This window comes from Nerophis ophidion, linkage group LG04 (genome assembly GCF_033978795.1).
Source record: "Nerophis ophidion isolate RoL-2023_Sa linkage group LG04, RoL_Noph_v1.0, whole genome shotgun sequence".
Taxonomy (NCBI): domain Eukaryota; kingdom Metazoa; phylum Chordata; class Actinopteri; order Syngnathiformes; family Syngnathidae; genus Nerophis; species Nerophis ophidion.
In genome coordinates, this window is record NC_084614.1 from 10,744,323 (window position 1) to 10,766,591 (window position 22,269).

Here is a 22,269-nt window from a genome sequence, read left to right on the forward strand (position 1 = left end):
TGCAAAGTAGTCACCTCCTAAACATATGTAAATGTCAAATTTTTAAGTCAGTTAACTCTTAACGATTCTGTTAGACTTGACACAATAAAGATGTTGGCGGTTTAAAAAAATTAACTGCTAACCACTCAAACTAAGGAGAGAGCAATGTCTTTAATATATGTGACCCCTTCGCTGGCATTGTGGTGTTGGTTCGTTCTCTCAAATGATGCTGTTGGACTTGGACACAGCGTGAAGGTAAGAAATGAAGATTTATTTACACTACAAAACAAACTAAGAACAGAAACACTTGCACAAGGCACTAAAGACAAAACAAACAGAACTAGCATGGGAGCTAGAAGAAAGTAAAGGCGCTAGCTTATGAGCTAGGGAATAAACAACGGAATAGCGTGGAAGCTAACAAGTACAAAAATTCTTCTACCACAATCGGGAATCAGCGACGTCACCTGTTGCATTGAACAGAATCTAAAATGCGAGGATGAGCAAACGGAAAAGGCAGGCTTAAATAAGGATGATAATCACGAGGCAGGTGCGCGTAAAAAAACAAGATGCAGGTGACACTAATGCGTGGCTATGGCAACGGAAACAAACAGGAAGTGCCACCAGGAACTAAGGAAGACAAAAACCAAACAGGATGTAATACAAAAACAGAACAAAACCAGAATATGACATGATCCAAGCAGCGGATCATGACAGTATATCTAAATATATATCAATTTAAAAAACGTGTTTATTTAAGTTATGTAGAGTAACATTTCCGTTTTCATTAATAATCCGGTCTGACAAAGACCTAAATGTAAAAAAAACCAAGCAATTTTTCCTATAAAAAATGATGCAAATCTAATTAATCCGTTACAAACACATTATACAGAGAATTATTAATTTTATTTTACATTCAGAAAACAATGCAAATTACATATAAATGATGACTAAAGTAGATGAATAAACATTTAACATCACATTTATTGAAGTTGTGTATTTATGTTTTGTTACAAGGGCTTTTTTTTTTAAATCAATAGTGTTTCACACCTTCTTCATAAACTTCTTTAAGGGTTTGCTTTATGTGTTGTTTTCAATTAGTAACGTTTCTGTGCTCTTATTTTTTTTACATCTGTTTCCTCTTTTGTGTTGAATTAATTCTCTTTACTGCTTGCAGCTGTTTGTATAAGGGTTCTTAAGCACATTGGTGCTTTGCTTGTTCATCATTCGTGCTGGCACTTGCAACTTTCTAGAGTCCCTTGGTGGGTTATTTTGCACCCTGCACTATAGATGTGAGGTTTGTGAACAAGTCGAGCCTTTTGACCGGCTCTTTCAAGTTAACTTTGAGAACCGATTTGCAGTTGTATTTTGTTTGCTTGAGAGCTGTCCTTTATGCAAATTTCCCACACTGCCCTTTCAGTATCATAATCAGAATCAATATCAGCATTTTTGGCTTTTTATTGAGGGAGTGTTAACATGACCGCGTTAGAGTGGTCCACAGAAGACTCCTATTCACGTGAAATGCGCACGCACTCACGCAGGCAGTTACCTTAGGGGAGGAGTTTTATTAATCACCTGAACATACTAGAGCCTTTTAGCTGCTGTATTTAGAATTACAAAGAGAAATTAGCAACTCGAAAATAAATGATAATGAACAAATGACAAAGGAAACATGGAAACATAGAAACATGGGGGGGGCAATAGACTACAGACTATATCTCAATATTTTTTCTGTAAATACAATACAAAAAACAGTCCTAGTTACCTGAGATACTAAGTATGTAATTATTATGACTTTGTAATTTATTAAGTCAAAAATATGATAAAAGAATGACTAACTAAGTCAAAATAATGACAAAAAATCACTTAAGTCAAATTAATGACTTACTGTAAGTAAGTGTTTGCAATAAGCTTTTGAAAAAAATAGTTAAAAGTGGGGCCTCATGCTGACATATACTCAATTCATCATGCTTAATTTATTACAGCATTTGGGAAGCTTGTAGTTGATTTTTATTATGTAAATGTCATATTTTTATCAACATGTGATAGCAGGGACCCTGCCATTCAAAACTAGCTTGCTGCATTACTAATGATTAATGTAACTATAGCTGAAAAAATAGTACAATAGCAATTGGAGAGACTATTCATCCCTGAACACCATGGATTTCATGTTGGCTTTATGAGGCAGTTACATTTATTATATCAACTATCAGAGACAGTGTTAGGAAACTCTTTATTTAACATATTGTTTTTTTGCTGCTTCAACACAGCTCAATCAACACAGAAAAAGGTAAAGTGAAATAACTTAGTTGTTAACTGTAGGTCAATAATGCTTGTCTTTCTCTCAGACAGAGAGGGCTTTGCTGTCCGTATCTCTCTCACACACACACACACACACACACACACACACACACACACACACACACACACACACACACACACACCGCACAATGAGCTAATGTTATGCTAAAAGCTAATTAGCCTTCACTTCAAGGACTGTGAGCGAGCTGAGCTGCCGCTTACCACACCGTTAGAGCACTGATTCAATGCGCTCTGAATATGCTCTGCTGATTGGCTGTTACATGCGCTCTGAATACGCACAGCTGATTGGCTGTTACCGCTCTGCTTGTAACCAATCAAATGGTTCTATGGGTGGGACAATGCTGGGTGCTGCAGAGACGTCCTGACGGAGGCAGAGGCAGAACAAAGCGTAGCAACCTGTTAAGACGTTTGTTTAGGCGGGGGGTCTTTTTTTGTTTACGTGGCCGCCTTAACAACAAAGCGCTGCGGGAAACCCTGTATGTATATATATATATATATATATATATGTATATATATATTAGATTAGATTAGATAAGATAGTACTTTATTTATTCCGTCAGGAGAGGTCCTTCAGGAAAATTAAAATTTTCAGCACAATCCCATTCAAGTTTAGACAAACATTATATATATATATATATATATATATATATATATATATATATATATATATATATATATATATATATATATGTATATATATATATATATGTATGTATGCATGTATATATATATATATGTATGTATATATATATATATGTATGTATGCATGTATATATATATATATGTATATATGTATGTATATATATATATGTGTGTGTGTGTGTATATATATATATCTATATATATATATGTATATATGTATGTATATATATATGTGTGTATGTATATATATATATATATGTGTGTATGTATATATATATATATATGTGTGTGTGTGTATATATATATATATATATGTGTGTGTGTGTGTGTGTGTGTGTGATGTAGGCCTGGGCAATAATCAATTTTATTAATAAATTCAGAGTTTTTTGTTGCAGACGATTAAAAAAAAAACACACAAAAAAACATGTTTTTCTCCTTTTTCTCAGGCCTACTTTTCGCCCCTGTGAGCTTCCGTAGTCCTCGCCCGCCCGCTTATTTCCTTAACGGACATCCACAAGCCAAGCAAAACATGGCTAATGATAATGCTAACGAGAGGGAGGCGTATGTTACAAAGACTCGAAAAGTGTGCCTAAGAATTGCTGCAACAGGTGTGGAACACATGACTGCACGCTACAAAGTTTGTTTAAAAAAGACATCAGCACAACAAACTTACTTCAGCAGCATCGAGTCGAGTGGTGGAAATGCCACTCACTACCTGGCAAACAAGACCGCAACGACAACAAATTAAAAAGCAGCTTTTTGTGGTGTTATCATTTACACAAGGTACCATGTATGACGAGAAAGGAGAACAATGCACAGAGCGACACCTAAAGCAGTCGTTCCGCACATCTAAACTGGACAGCTCGTATGCATGTGTGCTGCTGCAAAACTATCATGGAATTATAACGCACTTAATCATCAACATAGTGATTTATTACACATGCAATGAAGTGTACATTATCTTTAACATCAGTACACACTAACAAGAAGCCTAGGATACTTAATGGAGAAAAGCTTGCTTTCATCCACTTACTTAAACTAGTCAACTAGAGTCATCTCAAAATTTTACATGATTTTTTATTTGCATACAAAGTACAATACTAGATTTTATTGATACAATTATTGTTTTCAAGACAGACTTTTGAGATTGTACCTTATTTTTATTAGTATTTATTAATATCTTACTGATTTATTGGAGTTAATTTGCATGCAATGTGTAATGCCACATTTTTGTTTACAGAAGTATTTTATTCAAGACAGAAGTTTTAAGTTTGCACTTTGTTAATCTCAATGTTAGACATTTTTATTTATTTACATACAATGTATAATGCTACATTGTTGTTTACATAAGTATATTTTTAAGACAGAAGTATTGCCTCCCAGTGGAAGCAATTAGGCTAGTTCTTTGAAAATGATTGCATTAAGGTACAATTTACATCTTGTCTAAAAAGAACACATTAGCATTTTGCTATGAGTAAGATGCCGTGTATGCACTGTCATTTCAATTGAGTAGTTTTTGATGAAATACAATAAAAACTTATTTTGAATTATTGTTGTAATTTGTATTCATTGCTTTCTTTAAAAAAGTAGAGAAATAAATCATAAATCTTTTTTTTTTTTTTTGTAAAAAAATCTTAGATTTCATTTTTAGGCCATATTGACCAGGCCTAATGTGATGTAGTAACAGGCACATTCATCATAACATGTAATGATTTAATGTATTTTGGTCATTTTAGGCATTATCGGAAATGTTTTTGACACATTGATTTAACAGACACATCAGAATGTTCGCTATTTCTTTTAACAACACTATTACTAATCATGGTAGACTTTGTGAAAGTCAACGACAACTACTTTGGGACAAATGATGATCCAGAACCTTATATTTTTTGAGCCTGAATATATGCAATAGTGAAACACTAAGCATCATGTAGCACTATTGCTAAGTGCTACACAAGAAATGCAAACTATATACAAAACAATCACTTTCTGTACAATGTCTGCTCTCACTGATGCTGATTGATGGGAAGATTGTATCTTTCAGCAAAAAAATTGTGCTCCCCGATAAGATGATTAACTCAGCATAATCCTCACCCCTCAAGTAGAAAATGCTGGGAGCAATCGAGCATCTTGCTGAGTGTTCCTAGTGATGCCTTCTTTTCTAAGTTGAATTTAAAAGTTGACCAACTTCTCGGTTTATGACCACAACCTTCTACTATACAAGTCAGAGGCACGATTTATAACTTGGCACACACTTTTACCAACTCGGACGTGATACAGCAGTTCAGTAGAGAGCTGCAGTGGCTACGTTACTTCTGAGATCAAGGCGCCGTGTTACTAAAAATGGTTGCTCTGTGTTAGCTCTTACAATACCAACGTTGCTAATATGTGGTTAATGTGCAGGTCACAATATGTCAGTTCTTGAACGTCTTTTAAAAAAAATGGCTTTATAGGCGGAAAAGAAGACTTCCATTAGCTGCATCTCGTAAGAGAATTTTTTTGCAATTTAGACTGCACAAAAAGAGGAAAACCTGTACTGTTTGTTCTTGTCTCAAATAAGGACTGTGCATGATAGGCACAATTCCAAAAAAAGAGCTGTACCTCTTTAACAAGTTGTGTTGCAAACTTGCACAGATTTATTTTTCGCTCTGCACACATTAAAGTTAAAGTACCACTGATACTAATCACACACACACTAGCTGTGGTGAAATTACCCTCTACATTTGACTCATCCCCTTGTTTTACCCTGTGGTAAGTGAGGGGAGCAGTGAGCAGTAGCAGTGGCCGCGATCAGCATTCATTTTGGTGACTTGACCCCAATTCCAACCCTTTATGCTGAGTGCCAAGCAGGTAGGTAATGGGTCCCATTTTTATAGTGTTTGGTATGACTCGGCCCGGCGGAGACTCTCACCAGGCCACTGAGCCGGTTATCCACTAATCCCACTTAACCAGAAAACACCAATGTAACGGTAGTCTAACATTGCCACAATTATGCATCAATCATAAATTTCTGCCTAAATTTCAAGGAATATATGCACCTACGTGGCAGCACGGTGAACGAGGCGTTAGTGCGTCTGCCTCACAATACGAAGGTCCTGAGTAGTCCTGGGTTCAATCCCGGGCTCGGGATCTTTCTGTGTGGAGTTTGCATGTCCTCCGCGTGACTGCGTGGGTTCCCTCCGGGTACTCCGGCTTCCTCCCACTTCCAAAGACATGCACCTGGGGATAGGTTGATTGGCAACACGAAATTGGCCCTAATGTGTGAATGTGAGTGTGAATGTTGTCTGTCTGTCGGTGTTGGCCCAGCGATGAGTTGGCGACTTGTCCAGGGTGTACCCGGCCTTCTGCCCGATTGTAGCTGAGATAGGCACCAGCGCCCCCCGCGACCCCAGAAGGAATAAGCAGTAGAAAATGGATGGATGGATATGCACCAAAAGTACATTTCCTGTTACGTATTGATTGAATAGAATAGAGTTTTATTGTCATTGCAAATTAAGAATAGCAATATTGTGAAGTAATTATGTCAGAAGCTGCCATATAAAGCACTAACCAAAACCAGTTAAGTTTTGGCGTCTTGCTCAAAAACACTAAGACATGAGCTTGCCAGGCCGGGAACCAAATACCCTCCGGTTCCAAGACGGCCACGCTACCCGCTGAGCCATGCCTCCACCTATTTGATTTTAGTTTTTTAATTGTTTTGGTATGGATTTACATACAGCACGAAACAGTAAACAGGACAAAAAGTAAGTGTGAAAAAGTAAAGTGGTTAAAATTAGGAGCAAGAAAATAATGTATCTAATATAAATTATAATTAAATTTTTGTTTTTAACCGTTTTAGGAGTATATATTTGGCATGGATATCTAGTAAGATGCAAAATATACCCCACGTTACAGGTTAGTGATGTTATTCATGCCGGTGTTTCTATTTTCCAGAGGTCAGTGAAGGCACAATGGGTATGATTGGTGTGACAATGATGTGCGATTGGTGAGAAACAAGGAATTGTGTCCTGTGTTTGGTACACATTGCTTCACGGATAGCAGATTGGTATGTCTTGTTGGCATAGCAACTTGTTACCATTTGTCAAACCTAAAAAGCTGTTGTGTTGCGACAATATGAACACACAACATGCACTGGAGGGCAATGTATGTGTTGACACCTATAATGTGTTAATTGCTGTAGTTTTAATGGAATTATGAATATTATACTTAGCAGAGCTCCTCTTCTCTATTCTATTAGAGTAGCAAAATATCCCTTCACTGTTTGCTGCTGTGCACTTGTATGCCACTGCAAACGACCTCAACCGTTATAAACATATTGTCAAATGAGTGCCGTACAGTGTCAATCATATCTTCTTATGGTGAGCTGTTTTTTATCTGGGCTTTTAACAAACCATTAAGTGTGGGGGCCTTTGAGCTTCAAACAAACCTCGATAGCACATTCCTAGAATGACAGCAGTTCCTGGTAGGACATTTCAAGCTGTCATCTTGCATTTGCCCTTGAACTTGAACTCCACGGCTTCGACTGTACCGGATGTTCGAGTTGCTAGTTTAAAGCTTTAAATGACCCGGGGCACACACGAAACCAGACGCTGGTGTTTTTAGCTCTTAACCTAGCAAGGTGTGGTTTTAACCCCAATTCCTTTCAAGAATGTGTGCTGATATGTGTGGCTTCATTTTACACAGTGAGGTGTTGAAGCTGCGTCTGGCAATCTGTCTTTTGTACAAAGTTACTCCCAGTGGAATTATGCAATGGTAACCGGTTACTATTACAAACAATTAGTAAAGAAGAATATGTGTCAGTCTTGGTACGGGTGACCATGCAAACGCTAAACACAGGTGATGACTTGTTCAAAATGTGTGATGTTGTATGTTTTGACATTGAGAAGAAGGGAGAAAGGGTTACATTCGTACATTCGTGAGCACAAGCACAGAAGAGAGGGAGACAAGAATGTTGCTACAGAATTAGAGACGATATGCTGGACAGATGGGAAAAATGAGCAGCAGGAAAAATATATATTTCCCGTGTGCGTCTGTCTACAGCAGTGGTTCTCAACCTTTTTTCAGTGATGTACCCCCTGTGAACACATTTTTAATTCAAGTACCCCCTAATCAGAGCAAAGCATTTTTGGTGAAAAAGAGAGATAAAGAAGTAAAATACAGCACTATGTCATCAGTTTCTGATTTATTAAATTGTATAACATTGCAAAATATTGCACATTTGTAGTGGTCTTTCTTGAACTATTTGGAAAAAAAGATATAAAAATAACTAAAAACTTGTTGAAAAATAAACAAGTGATTCAATTATAAATAAAGATTTCTACTCATAGAAGTAATCATCAACTTAAAGTGCCCTCTTTGGGGATTGTAATAGAGATCCATCTGGATTCATGAACTTAATTCTAAACATTTTTTTCACAAAAAAATAAATCTTTAACATCAATATTTATGGTACATGTCCACAAAAAATCCAGCTGTCAACACTGAATATTGCATTGTTGCATTTCTTTTCACTGTTTATGAACTTACATTCATATTTTGTTGAAGTATTATTCAATAAATATATTTATAAAGGATTTTTGAATTGTTGCTATTTTTCAATAAATATATTTATAAAGGATTTTTGAATTGTTGCTATTTTTAGAATATTTAAAAAAAAATCTCACGTACCCCTTGGCATACCTTCAAGTATCCCCAGGGGTATGCGTACCCCCAATTGAGAACCACTGGTCTACAGCCTACCGCTGACCTGCCGGGCGACACGGTGGGCCCGGTTCTACAGGTCCTGTCTCTAGCCGGCCTGCCTGCGTGGGGTCGGTGGTCTCTTGTTTCTAGGGTACCACACCAGCTGTTTTGGGTTGGGTTCTCTGGGTGGCTGTGAAGGTGAATGGCTCCCACAAATACTGGGAGACAATTATATTGTACAGACAAACACACATACATTCCCATATACACACAATTATTTATACATTTATACAAACAAACATACATTCATACATATATACTTGCACACATAGATACTTACAACATACATTCACACAAACACACAGTACATACAAACCCGTTTTCATATGAGTTGGGAAATTGTGTTAGATGTGAAGTGAAGTAAAGTGAATTATATTTATATAGCGCTTTTTCTCTAGTGACTCAAAGCGCTTTACATAGTGAAACCCAATATCTAAGTTACATTCAAACCAGTGTGGGTGGCACTGGAAGCAGGTGGGTAAAGTGTCTTGCCCAAGGACACAACGGCATTCTTTTTTTAAGAAGCCACGCTGTTGTAACACTTGTCTTGCTGAAATAAGCAGGGGCATCCATGATAACGTTACTTGGATGACAACATATGTTGCTCCAAAACCTGTATGTACATTTCAGCATTAATGGCGCCTTCACAGATGGGTGAGTTACCCATGTCTTGGGAACTAATACACCCCCATATCCTCACAGATGCTGGCTTTTGAACTTTGCGCTTATAACAATCCGGATGGTTCTTTTCCTCTTTGATCCGAAAGACACAACGTCCACAGTTTCCAAAAACAATTTGAAATGTGGACTTGTCAGACCACAGAACACTTTTCCACTTTGTATCAGTCCATCTTAGATAAGCTCAGGCCCAGCGAAACCAATGGCGTTGATAAACGGTTTTCGCCTTGCATAGGAGAGTTTTAACTTGCACTTACAGATGTATGGACTAATTACTGATAGTGGGTTTCTGACCTGTTCCTGAGCCCATGTGGTGATATCCTTTACACACTGATGTCGCTTGTTGATGCAGTACAGCCCGAAGGATCGAAGGTCACGGGCTTAGCTGCTTACGTGCAGTGATTTCTCCAGATTCTCTGAACCCTTTGATTATATTACGGACCGTAGATGGTAAAATCCCTAAATTCTTTGCAATAGCTGGTTGAGAAAGGTTTTTCTTGAACTGTTCAACAATTTGCTCACGCATTTGTTGACAAAGTGGTGACCCCTGCCCCATCCTTGTTTGTGAATGACTGAGCATTTCATGGAATCTACTTTTATACCCAATCATGGCAACCACCTGTTCCCAATTTGCCTGTTCACCTGTGGGATGTTCCAAATAAGTGTTTGATGAGCATTCCTCAACTTTATCAGTATTTATTGCAACCTTTTCCAACTTCTTTGTCACGTGTTGCTGGCATGAAATTCTAAAGTTAATGATTATTTGCAAAAAAAAAAAATTCAGTGTGAACACCAAATATCAAAGACATATGCTACAAATATGTCTTTGGAGCATATTCAACTGAATATGGGTTGAAAATGATTTGCAAATCATTGTATTCCGTCTATATTTACATCTAACACAATTTCCCAACTCATTTGGAAACAGGGTTTGTACATTCACACACACATCCACTGTACAAACATACATACTGTACATACACAAGCATATATGCATACATACAATCATGCATATAATCACGTTTCATCAAACATATATCAACTTTGTTCCCCTAGGGGAAACTGGATAAAACACGGCACACTGATAAACCTTAACCTAATGTTACTATAACAATCTACAAGGTTAATACAGTCCGCTCCTTTTTCCCCCTTCATTTATCTGCTTTATTTTGTAATCCAAGTTATCATAACATATATGTAGTGTTTTATTTGAAACAATTGTACTTTTGATTATAGAGGTAATTATTAAGGAATAAGCGGTAGGAAATGGATGGATTATCAATAGTGCTATTTTTAATGGTGTTTTTATTGCTCCATTTGTAGTGCAATAATGTTCATTGTCATTTCTATGTTATTACTATGTAGTTTACTAACTGTTTCTTTGCTATTACTTTTCATTTAATTTCTCTGTCTTATCCTCTAGTCCCCACAAGTTCCCCCTTTGTCTTTCTTTTTTTTCTTCTGTCTATCCCCTCCTGTTCTGGTCTGGTTGCGCCAAACATTAAAAAAAATCTATTTGGTAAAGTTAAATACAAATAAGAAAAACATAGAAGTATCCCACACTTCTTTTTTGTAAATTAAATCTGTACAGCAGATATAAACATCTTCTACATCAACATTATGATTTGCCTGAGTAGCTGGACAGGACAAAAAAAAGAAAAGGAAAAGTCTACTTTACTGTCTCGATCAACTTTGTACATAAATTTACCGCTGGAAGTGAAAGTGAGTGGGTAGTTTTCTTTTGATGAATCACATTAATGTGGCACATGTGTTAATAATAGTCAAGACAACTAGTAAACCACTAGTGGAGGGGAAGAAGTTTTGTTGGAGGAAGTGACATTGCTCATGTATTGTTATGTTAACATTTTGTGTGTAAAAGGTACAGCACAGAGGAAGCTCCCCTCTAGAATAGCATAAAAAAGGTTGGAACATATATTTAAAATGTCATACAAACTGAGCCTAATGTCGATCAATTTTGACTGAGCAAAACTTGTTGGTTCTGGTTAGCGTTGTTTTGTGCTCTTACTGTTTTTTGGTCAATTTTACACTTCCTATTTTCTGTTTTACTCTTCTTAATGACGTTGTTTGAATGATAGGACTCTCGACAGTTTTGAGCAACCTTAACGATTATGAGCTTTGATTGGGATCTTTCGCCGGCTCACTAGATAGTTTAGATAACCAACTGAACCATGTTTTAAATTTTAAAACTTAATTGTTGTCATTTGCTTATGTATGGTTTAATGTCATGAGATTCCAGATTGCAATCTTGATTCACACTAATTTGTAAATGACTGATTTGTACGTTATTTTACTCAAAAGAACTCACTGGTGTGGCCGACACTTCATCCTCACTCTCCTGTGCCCCAGCGAGCATCACTGACAAGGGCGAGTTGTCTCTATTGGCCTGGCCAGTGAAGCTCGCTGGCTACCATTTTTCATCACCCTTCGGAACTTGCCTACATTACATGCATCCATGTCTAAAAGATTTGCGATCCAAGCAGAACAATTGTGATAACATTTTTTGCAGAAATGTGCAGTCCATTAAATTGTTTGCAATTCAGATACTTATGCGCTTTACAAAGGACTATGATCAAAGTGCTAGCTAGCATATACAGTTTAATCCAAAATGTATCAAAAGATTGAGGGTTTATTATTTATTTTTTATGTTACATTTATTATTAAAGTTACAATAGGCTCCAGCCACCCACGTAACCCTGAGAGGGACAAGCGGTAGAAAATGATGGATGGATTAAAGTTACAAACATGTTAAAGTTAAAGTACCAATGATTGTCACACACACTAGGTGTGGTGAAATGTGTCCTCTGCATTTGACCCATCCCCTTGTTCACCCCCTGGGAGGTGAGGTGAGCGGAGAGTGCAGCAGTGGCCGCGCCCGTGAATCATTTTTGGTGATTTAACCCCCAATTCCAACCCTTAATGCTGAGTGACAAGCATGGAGGTAATGGGTCCCATTTTTATAGTCTTTAATATGACTCAGTTTGAACTCACAACCTACCGATCTCAGGGCGGACACTCTAACCACAAGGCCACTGAGCAGGTGTTTAATGTTGTTGTGAATTAAAATTAGTGAATAACTTTATTTTAACATTTCATGACTGGAAAGAACGATGTTACTTATTGTATTTCTTTGAATAGCCGCCGGGGCGCTTATTAATTTAAAACCATGACTCTTGGCTATACTATACACACGCGCCCCTAACCCCGCCCACCTCAACCGACGCACGGAGAGGGGGAGGTTTGGTGCTAGCGGGGTGTATAATATAGCCAAGAGTCATGGATGCATGGCATTGTGGGTAATTCTTATGTTGCGTTTATAATGTGTTACAAAGCCGATGTTCTCCCGAAATGTGTTTGGTGTGGGTTCACAGAGTGTGGCACATATTAGTAAGAGTGTTAAAGTTGTTTTATATCACAACGGTATAGCTCGGTTGGTAGAGCGGCCGTGCCAGCAACTTGAGGGTTGCAGGTTCGATCCCCGCTTCCGCCATCCTAGTCACTGCCGTTGTGTCCTTGGGCAAGACACTTTACCCACCTGCCCCCAGTGCCACCCAAGCTGGTTTAAATGTAACTTAGATATTGGGCTTCACTATGTAAAGCGCTTTGAGTCACTAGAGAAAAAGCGCTATATAAATATAGTTCACTTCACTTCACTTCACAACCATCAGTGTGATCTGTATGGCTGTGGAACAAGACACCTGGTTTACACATAGTAAAAGCAAAAAAAACTCCTCCGCCATTTTGAAAATGACGACAGAGGAAGCTTCACTAGTGACGTCACGAAGTTGACCTGGCGATAAAAGTAAGCATGCACTAATAAATTTGGGGAGCGAGTTTGACCCAGCAGTAATTCAAGGCAGGCGCATATTACTTGCCCGGCGGCTATTCAAGGAAATATTAATATGTTGTTTTAAGCTATTCCATTTGGCAAGAGTTTTAATAATTCAATAAACATTCATTTTTATGGGAAAATGTGTTTTGAACATTTTCATGATGGGTGTTTGACTTTGCAGTTTCACTATTGCAAAAATTGTTAGAAAGCATAGAACAATCAAGGGCATCCTGTAAGAAATGTACTGTATGCAAATTGTATAATTTATGAGCGTCTTGGCTTACTTAACCCAGAAACTCAATGCAGAGCAGCCTCTTTACGTATTTGTTTTTGTTGTTGTTGCACAGAAAAATTGGAACAAACTCGAGGACAAGTCTTAGAGTGTGACTTCAATAATCATGATTTCATTAGATATGATTATTACAAACTGTTTCTAGATTTCATTTTTTTAATTATTTTTTTAATCAGTTATTTATTTTCTTGCTATCTCTCTTTTGGCTTCCCAAAATTAATATGCATACAGTGCATTTGGAGCCAGCCAAAGCTTTTAATTTAGCCCGCGGAATAACGCCCAAATAGGCTTAATGAAACCATTCAAAACAGGGTTTCTCATGTATGCAGTACTCCTGTCACCCCGCAAAGGGTGTCGACGTCTCAAAAATGTGTCACATGAAGCAGCAGCGGGTGAGTAGAAGAAGATGTATTGAAATTGCTGACTTTGTTACATTTCTATTCGTGGCTGTGTTGTTTTTGTCTGTTTAACTCTGGGGATCAAAACTCTAGCACTGAATTTGATCAGCAGAGAGCAATAAAGCTACACTTTAGGTTTAATTCTGTTAAACCATGTCCGAATGTTTCCTGTAGGTATTAACACTAAACCTTCTATTTTATTTATGTAACATACACAACGGACATTATCTATATAAATATACAATGGACATTATACTTTTGTAATGTTATTATTTTCAGCCTTACAAACCTCAATTAAGGAAGATGTATAAAGATATAAAACTGAGGAATAAAAATAATTCAAAAGTCATCAATTGTCAACATAACTTAGCTTTCCATTCTTTATGCTGTTAAATATCTGCCTAGCTGCACACGCTGGAAACAAGTTGCGAGGGCAGAATAATTAATCAACAGTGCTGCGTAAAAAGATGACGTGTTTACTCATTTACAAAGTAAAAAGTCTCAAAGGACTATAACCTGCATAGGCAATTTCTAAAGAAACATCTCCACTTTGTTGACCATGGGCTCTTGAAGCTGCGACCCTCTTCATTAGGGAGTTGAAAAGCCCTGCTTCACATTATGTTCAACCTCGAGGGGTTCATTTAGATGAATAATCATGGAAGTGGTTATTTTTCCTGTAGCACACGCTTGTATGTCACTGGGCTGACCGCAATTTCAAATAACTACTAATGTCTTGAAGACAGATTAAAGTTAAAGTGCCATTTCAAGGTAACCACTGAAGAATTCCTAATAGAATATTCGATTATCAGGAAACTTGTATGGTTTTGTGTTGCTTCAGCAATGTCAGCTCTTTGCGGGCTTTATCACAAAGGTGCCTGTTCCTGTTGAATTTTACCTTATTCACAGGATTTGAAGGAGGTGATTGTTATTTTTGTTGTTGCAAGGTTATCATTAGAAGTGTGTGCTTCGGAAATGTTTCTAGGTCAGGAGAGCTCCTTCTGTGCAAAAACACTTTTCACTGTTGAAGTGCTGCACCCAAATTGAAAATTGTTCAATGCTGCTACATCAATGATGGCGAGCTGTAATCCTCACAGAAAGATAAATATCTTTCGAGATGTAATAATGTTTTCCTCTGTAACCTTAATTAAAGTTGCTGATGCCATGGCATTTCTTTTCTGTGTGTTTGCAGGAGTTGCCGTTTGTTCGTACGCTAATGTGCGCTAGTTTTATCTGAGGGTGCGCTCAGATGAGGTCACTACAAACGGGACTTACGAGACTCGAGAGAGAGTCTGGATGGGAAAGAGCGTGAGTATGGACAACCTTTCTGACTTCGGCGGACCCTGTCCTTCCAGCCGCAGGGAATGGGAGTAAGTATGACAACACGTTTGCCTTACTTCCAGTAGGCTCTGCTGCATGACAACCAATACAGTGGAACCTCTAAAGTCAAATGGCTGAAACGTTGTACAATTTGGAATTTAACCCAAATGTCCGAGAATTTGTCTCTGAATCCACACAATACTTAGCAATTCACACATGATAAGTAAGGCCTTTGTTATACGTCACAGAACCTCAGATCAACAACTGATGCGTTTTTCCTTGTTCAGATTCCAAAGTAAGTGTTACTAGGAATGTGCCGAATCTGACCACCGATCAGTATCGGCTCATATTCTTTAGATAAAAGTACACGATTGCTGTTGTCGAGTAATGCCTTTAACTGCCGATCTCAAACACTGATCCGCTTTGGCTAATATTGTATTTCTTTTAGTCCCCTGGCTGATAAGCTTGCAGCTAATAATGTGTCTCCATAAACAGTGTTGAGCCACTCCCCTAAGTTAATAATAATCACTTCCATTACACCAGATAAACTGCATTTCTCAGTGTATTAAGTATCATTATGATGTATTATTATCACTGGAAGACAAGTCCAAACATGTTACAAAGCGAGAGGAAGCCAGGATCAGGCATGTAAATAGCTAAGCCAACCGCTAAGTTAGCTTTAAACAACACCAAGAAATAACCACCTTGCAGCACAAAGTAAACAGAAATTATTCATGAAATTAACAAGTGAATTCATAAGCTTCCAGAGAAAGGGTAATGTACCAACTGTTGGTGTGTCAGTATTGTCACAGTCAGTAAACGACACATAAAAGGAGGGATATTGAACTATAAATTGGTGATGTCCATACTCAGGGTCATATCAGTATATGATTGATACTAGAACGATTACATCAATTTTATTTTCTCAAAATCGTTTTTTCAATAGTTTTTGTTAATGTTTACAAATTCAGGGAACAATTCTCAGGACACCGGAGGACGTTGAGGGTAAAACCCAAAGGATTTAAATTAGTTGTAGATAGTCATTGTTGATTTTGTTTTGGCGTAATATTGACTTTAAAAAAAAAATAAACTATTGTGTGTAATAAAAAAGAACAATTTACTATTTAAAATATTGTGTTGAGATTGTTAAACTGTCAATAACGCTTAACATAAATACATAGAAAAATTACAGTTAAAGAACACCTTTGTAATAATGTGGCCAGAAATGTTACTGCAATCACGGTCAAAACTTCTGTAATCCCCTCCCTCTCTGCTGGGATCATAAAAGCTGAATAAAAAAAACGTTTTGTCAATAACAAGTCTCTAACCAACACATTTTACTCAGAAATTAGGGGATGAGTAATTATTTCATCATGTAATTTAGCTATTTGTGTTGGCCCTGCGATAAGGTGGCGACTTGTCCAGGGTGTTACCCGCCTTCCCCCCGAATGCAGCTGAGATAGGCCCCAGTACTCCCAGTGACCCCAATAGGGACAAGCTGTAAAAAATGGATGGATGGATGGGATTTGGCTCCATACGTTTGACATTGTCATGATGACAGCCGTGCTAATGTTGGAACCTATTTCCTCATCATATCAGCACCCTGAGAACGAAATAGGCACTGACATTACCCATATCCACATAGGTTTTATTTGTGGAAAATATATTTTGCCCTGTCAGTTCAAGTACACATCGACATACAGGCTAACGGGCATGTATTTCCCTCGTTAGCCTGTATGTCAATGTGTCATTGACCGGGCTAGCATGCCAAGCATTACACTAAGCATTCGTTGCACAAACATACCAGCTTTTTTAGAGAAGATCATAGACTGTATTGGACAATATATTTTACATACCCCATCAATCCATCCATTTTTTACTGCTTGTCCCTATCTGGGTCGTGGGTGGTCCATCCATCCATCCATTACCTACCGCTTATTCCCTTTGGGGTCGCAGGTAGTGCTGGAGCCTATCTCAGCTACAATCGGGTGGTAAGTGGGGTACACCCTGGACAACTCGCCACCTCATCGCAGTAGTTTAGATACAAAATGTCCATTTCAATTTATTACAAATAATAAGAAAACATAAGTGCCTGACTTACCTATCAAGGAGGAAATTAGCAAGTTTGGCATCGGATAAAAAAATATTGTCCGCCTTCAATCGTTTCCATCTTTCAAAGGCATCCCTCGTTTTGTTCCTGGCTTTGTCATAAATAAGTTGAGAATCGTAGCAACGCCTTTTAGATTTACTAAGGTCCGACATGTTTAGTAACTTTACCAGTGGCAGTAGTTAGACGAAGAGGGCGGTGCGTATCTGGCAACCTGAATGTGACACACTCACGCACGTTCTAAATGGTCAAAGGGTGGAGGGCGGGACATTGAAATGAAAACAATAACAGGGGCTGTAAATAAAGTTTTGAAACGAGCATATCCCGGCGGCACTACCGTTACCAGTTATAGAGGTATTCGAAAAAAACATGATTTATCAATGCCTTTTGACATATCAGGGCTATTTAATGATGACTTGACATGAAATTATTACATATGGTTCCTTTAATACATCAGTATCGGTACTGGCTTCGGCCGATCTCACTCTATGTTGATCGGTATTGGAATCAGCAGCATAAATCCCTGATCGGATCATCCCTAAGTGTAACAAATACCAGTTAGTGTGGCCGTGCAATAGTACATTGTTTGAAACTCACTGTTAACACTATTTAGCTTATTTTTTTAATACATGCTGAACCTAAAATAATACCATTGCCATTTAAAAATGACTTACCAGGGTTAATTAGGTAGTTATGATAGCAACAGTCTGACCCTGCAATTGATTATTTCTATTAGAATATTCTATTTGAAACTTGAGCAAATCAATTGTGATTGACTTTAAAGGTTCCACTGTATGTTGATCAATAGCAATTCTGTTGCTCATGCTGATCAGTGATTACACTCTTAGTTAACAATTAGTGTCTGTCTAAGATTCTTTTCAAAACACAATTCTTTATACACTTCGATATAATTTTCTTGGATGGGACACTGGCTTGTAATAATCTGAAATATATCATTGCGATTGTGACTGCAGATTTATTGGGTTATACTGTAATATATGTGGACCAGCCTGGACACCTCTCCTGTTGTCTTAGCATTAGCATCAGTGCTAAACTTACTGTTCAAAGTACAGAAGTGTTGGGTGTTGGCATAAACTTTGCAGCTATTTCAAAACATTGTAACTGGTCTTGCTAGTGCTGGATTTGTTTTTAACTTATGACCTGTTGTTATTTACTATAACCTCGGTAGCATTTTCTTTTTTACTCCTGTGGCAATAACCTAGAGCAGGGATTCTCAAACTGTGGGCTCCATCTGGTGGTACGCCAAAGAATCTCTTAATTAAGTGATTAGTGTTAATTTTCCTATATTTGAACACAGTGTTACTGTCCAAAGTGTATGTAATGTTACAGTGGACCAAATTATTAAATACACTTTTTTAAATACAACCTCTGCCTTGTTTTTAATCAATACTTCTGCCTACTACACTACTGTATTTTAATGATGGTCATCATGGTGGTACTCTAAAATAAGTGTTTTCTGAGGTGGTGCTTGGTGAAATTATTTTTTGGGAACCACTGACCTAAAGGAAACAGTCGAAAATAAGGTTTCCATATGAAAACCTTGTGCAAATGTAGAAAAGTAAATAGTGAAGTGAAGTGAATTATATTTATATAGCGCTTTTCTCAAGTGACTCAAAGCGCTTTACATAGTGAAACCCAATATCTAAGTTACATTTAAACCAGTGTGGGTGGCACTGGGAGCAGGTGGGTAAAGTGTCTTGCCCAAGGACACAACGGCAGTGACTAGGATGGCGGAAGCGGGAATCGAACCTGCAACCCTCAAGTTGCTGGCACAGCTGCTCTACCAACCGAGCTATGCCGCCCCAAATAGGGGGAAATATTAGTTTATTCAGCTACATCAAAAAACATATTTAGTGATTAGAGTGCTGAGATATTTTAATTCAAATAGAAGGTGCCACAGTCCCATATCCATGGAGCTATCGCGGAATACACATGTTGTCTCAGGCAATTTCACATGCAAACCTTTTGTTTGAGTTATGTTTTAAACATACTGTTAGCATGCAGCCTAATTAAATTAAATACTTGTATCAAAATAAAATGTGTTGTTGCCAGGTAACCACCACACGTTTTGGATCTTTTCAGTTCTCATCTGACTTGCTTTGTGCATTGTTTGTGTATTTAATTTTTTGCTCGTCTGATTACAGTACCAGCAGCTGCGTGGACGATTTAATGGATGAAGATGAAAAAGACAGGGCAAAAAGGTACCTCGGCCATTTTCACGATTTTAAAGAATAAGGACTCGTCATATTTGATATTGGAAAGTAGATATTTTTGCAAAAATGCCTGCTTAGCTATGTTGATGGAAAATGTAGTAAAACAAAACAGTTTATCTAATAAAAAATGTTACATTGGAGGGTGTTTATCTGGCTTGAAAAAGCACACAAGCAGCATGTTTTGAAGTTGAAGTAAACCGTTGGAATCAATGACTTCACTTGAAAATAATTGTTTTTTTGCCTATTGACCACACAATCTTGTTAACATCGGTAAGATCAACAAACACAATGCTATGACTGAAATAGCTTACACTAAAAGCCTGCAAATTGTGCTCATGTACTTTTTGACAAAGAAGCAGTAGATTGCAATGAATGGCTTCTATTGTGAAATCACATACAAAGGGGAAAAAATGGATCTTTGTCCTGCTTTGAACTTCATATACGATCTTTTTGCATAAAGTAACAGGACCACAAGATTTTGGACTCTAGGGCAGAATTACCGCTTTCATCCAAATGTGTAATTTTTATTCCTTTGTCTATCCGTATGTTAGGTAATTCTTTTGTCTGGTTCATGGAAAGGACGAGACTCAGAATGTCATTCAAACAAGAAAAATTAAATGTAAAGGTCATCAGTTTACAAATAAGTTATGTTGCTGCGACTGTGATGTAATTTGACTTTTAACGAAAGTCAGAACGCATACCTACCTAATAAGTAGGTTAGCATCTTTTCACAGGATTTCTACAGCTACCGGCAAATCTAGTTTAATGCCTTTTAATGCCACTCAAAAAAATTAATGCCCATGTCCGACTGCATATGGTTATAATACAGTATAGTCAAAAGCTTACAATTGTCTGTATACACACACATTTTTTAAGCATTTGACCATGTTATTCTTGAATAGTTGAAACGTTTATATGAACTTTAACTACCTAGTAAATTAGAATTGGCTCGTAAGACTGTTTCATCTGAGAATTTATTTTCATTTATTTATTTTTCTGTCGTAGCATCCGGTGTTTTGACTTTATGCGCAGCCGTAAACAATAGTCATTTAGAAGGTTTAGACTGTAAATCACCACACTTAACCTTTATGAAAATATTTACAGTGGAAATGCACGAAAGCCCTCTAAATAAACAACCTAAATTTTAAATTAGCTGATCAATATACTAAATTAGCTTATCAATATGATAAACCCAGGAATATTTTTTTAAATTAAAATAATGCATATCCTGTCAAAATATGCCTGATTATAGCCACAAATTGTAGGATACCACTTTTTAATCAGAGTTCCATTTAAAAAAAAAAATAGTTAAAATGTTTTATGGAATAATGCATGAACATCATACCAGGAATGCAAATGATGAATGTGTTTTAAATCAATGGATGATTGATTTAAAATTCTAAAAAATACATGTCATGAATTGATATTTGGAAAAATGCAAATAGGCCTTTAAGCTGCAATAAAAGTAACTTATTCAATTTAACATATTGATTAGATTGTATTTTATACCCTCTAGGTTGTTTAAATTGGGTACATTACATAGCAAGTTGTGTGTAAAGTGTCAGGCAGCTGAAGAAATCCATTCATTTACTGTGGGATTGAAGCAGTAGAAAATGGATGGATGGATGAATGAATGTCAGAGAATAAGAGTTGTGGTCTGTTGTGAGAATTGCCTTGTTTGTCCATCCTAGGCCACTGTAGGTCACGTCAGGTGTCTTTGCAGGCGTCACGAGAGTTACTAATGTTAGCTAAGTTAGCTCATGTGTTTTCAACATCAGACTGAAATAAATGAGTCGTGTATAAAACAAGTTAGCTTCCTCATTGAAAGTAAAGGACGACACGCTTAAAGTGACCAAATAATGGCAAAGTTTGGGCCCCCGAGCTGTTTGATTTTGCCGTCTATCGGAGTGGCCGCTTATCTTGCTTTCCAATTTAGAGAATTCCATGGACACAGGAGGACTTAAGGGTTTTTTAAAAGAGTGGTACAAACCCCGTTTCCATATGAGTTCGGAAAGTGTGTTAGATGTAAATATAAATGGAATACCATGATTTGAAAATCCTTTTCAACTTATATTCAATTGAATGCACTACAAATACAAGATATTTGATGTTCAAACTCATAATCTTTATTTTTTTTGCAAATAATAATTAACTTAGAATTTCATGGCTGCAACACATGCCAAAGTAGTTGGGAAAGGACATGTTCACCACTGTGTTACATCACCTTTTCTTGAAACAACACTCAAGAAACATTTGGGAACTGAGGAAACTAATTGTTGAAGCTTTGAAAGTGGAATTCTTTCCCATTCTTATTTTATGTAGAGCTTCAGTTGTTCAACAGTCCAGGGTCTCCGCTGTCGTATTTTACGCTTCATCATGCGGACACAATTTTTCGATGGGAGACAGGTCTGGACTGCAGGCGGGCCAGAAAAGTACCCACACTCTTTTTTTACGAAACCACGCTGTTGTAACACTTGTCTTGCTGAAATAAGCAGGGGCGTCCATAATAATGTTGCTTGGATGACAACACATGTTGTTCCCAAACCTGTATGGACCTTTCAGCATTAATGGTGCCTTCACAGATGTGTAAGTTACCCATGCCTTGGGCAATAATACACCCCCATACCATCACAGCTGCTGGCTTTTGAACTTTGCGCCTATAACAATCCGAATGGTTATTTTCCTCTTTGTTCTTGAGGACACCACGTCCT

The 22,269-nt window shown here is 37.4% G+C and overlaps 1 protein-coding gene across 6 annotated transcripts in view; it reads left to right on the forward strand.

The window, feature by feature from the left end:
• The window catches only part of LOC133550893 (neuronal PAS domain-containing protein 2-like), a 123,652-nt gene that overhangs the window by 76,748 nt on the left and 24,635 nt on the right, over nt 1–22,269 (forward strand). For all 6 annotated transcript variants that reach the window (XM_061897019.1, XM_061897021.1, XM_061897017.1 and 3 more), the window contains exons 2-3: nt 15,090–15,267; nt 19,490–19,546. In XM_061897019.1, coding sequence (XP_061753003.1) covers nt 15,194–15,267; nt 19,490–19,546 — 131 coding nt within the window. In that variant the 5' untranslated portion in view covers nt 15,090–15,193. The remainder of the gene's footprint in view (nt 1–15,089; nt 15,268–19,489; nt 19,547–22,269) is intronic.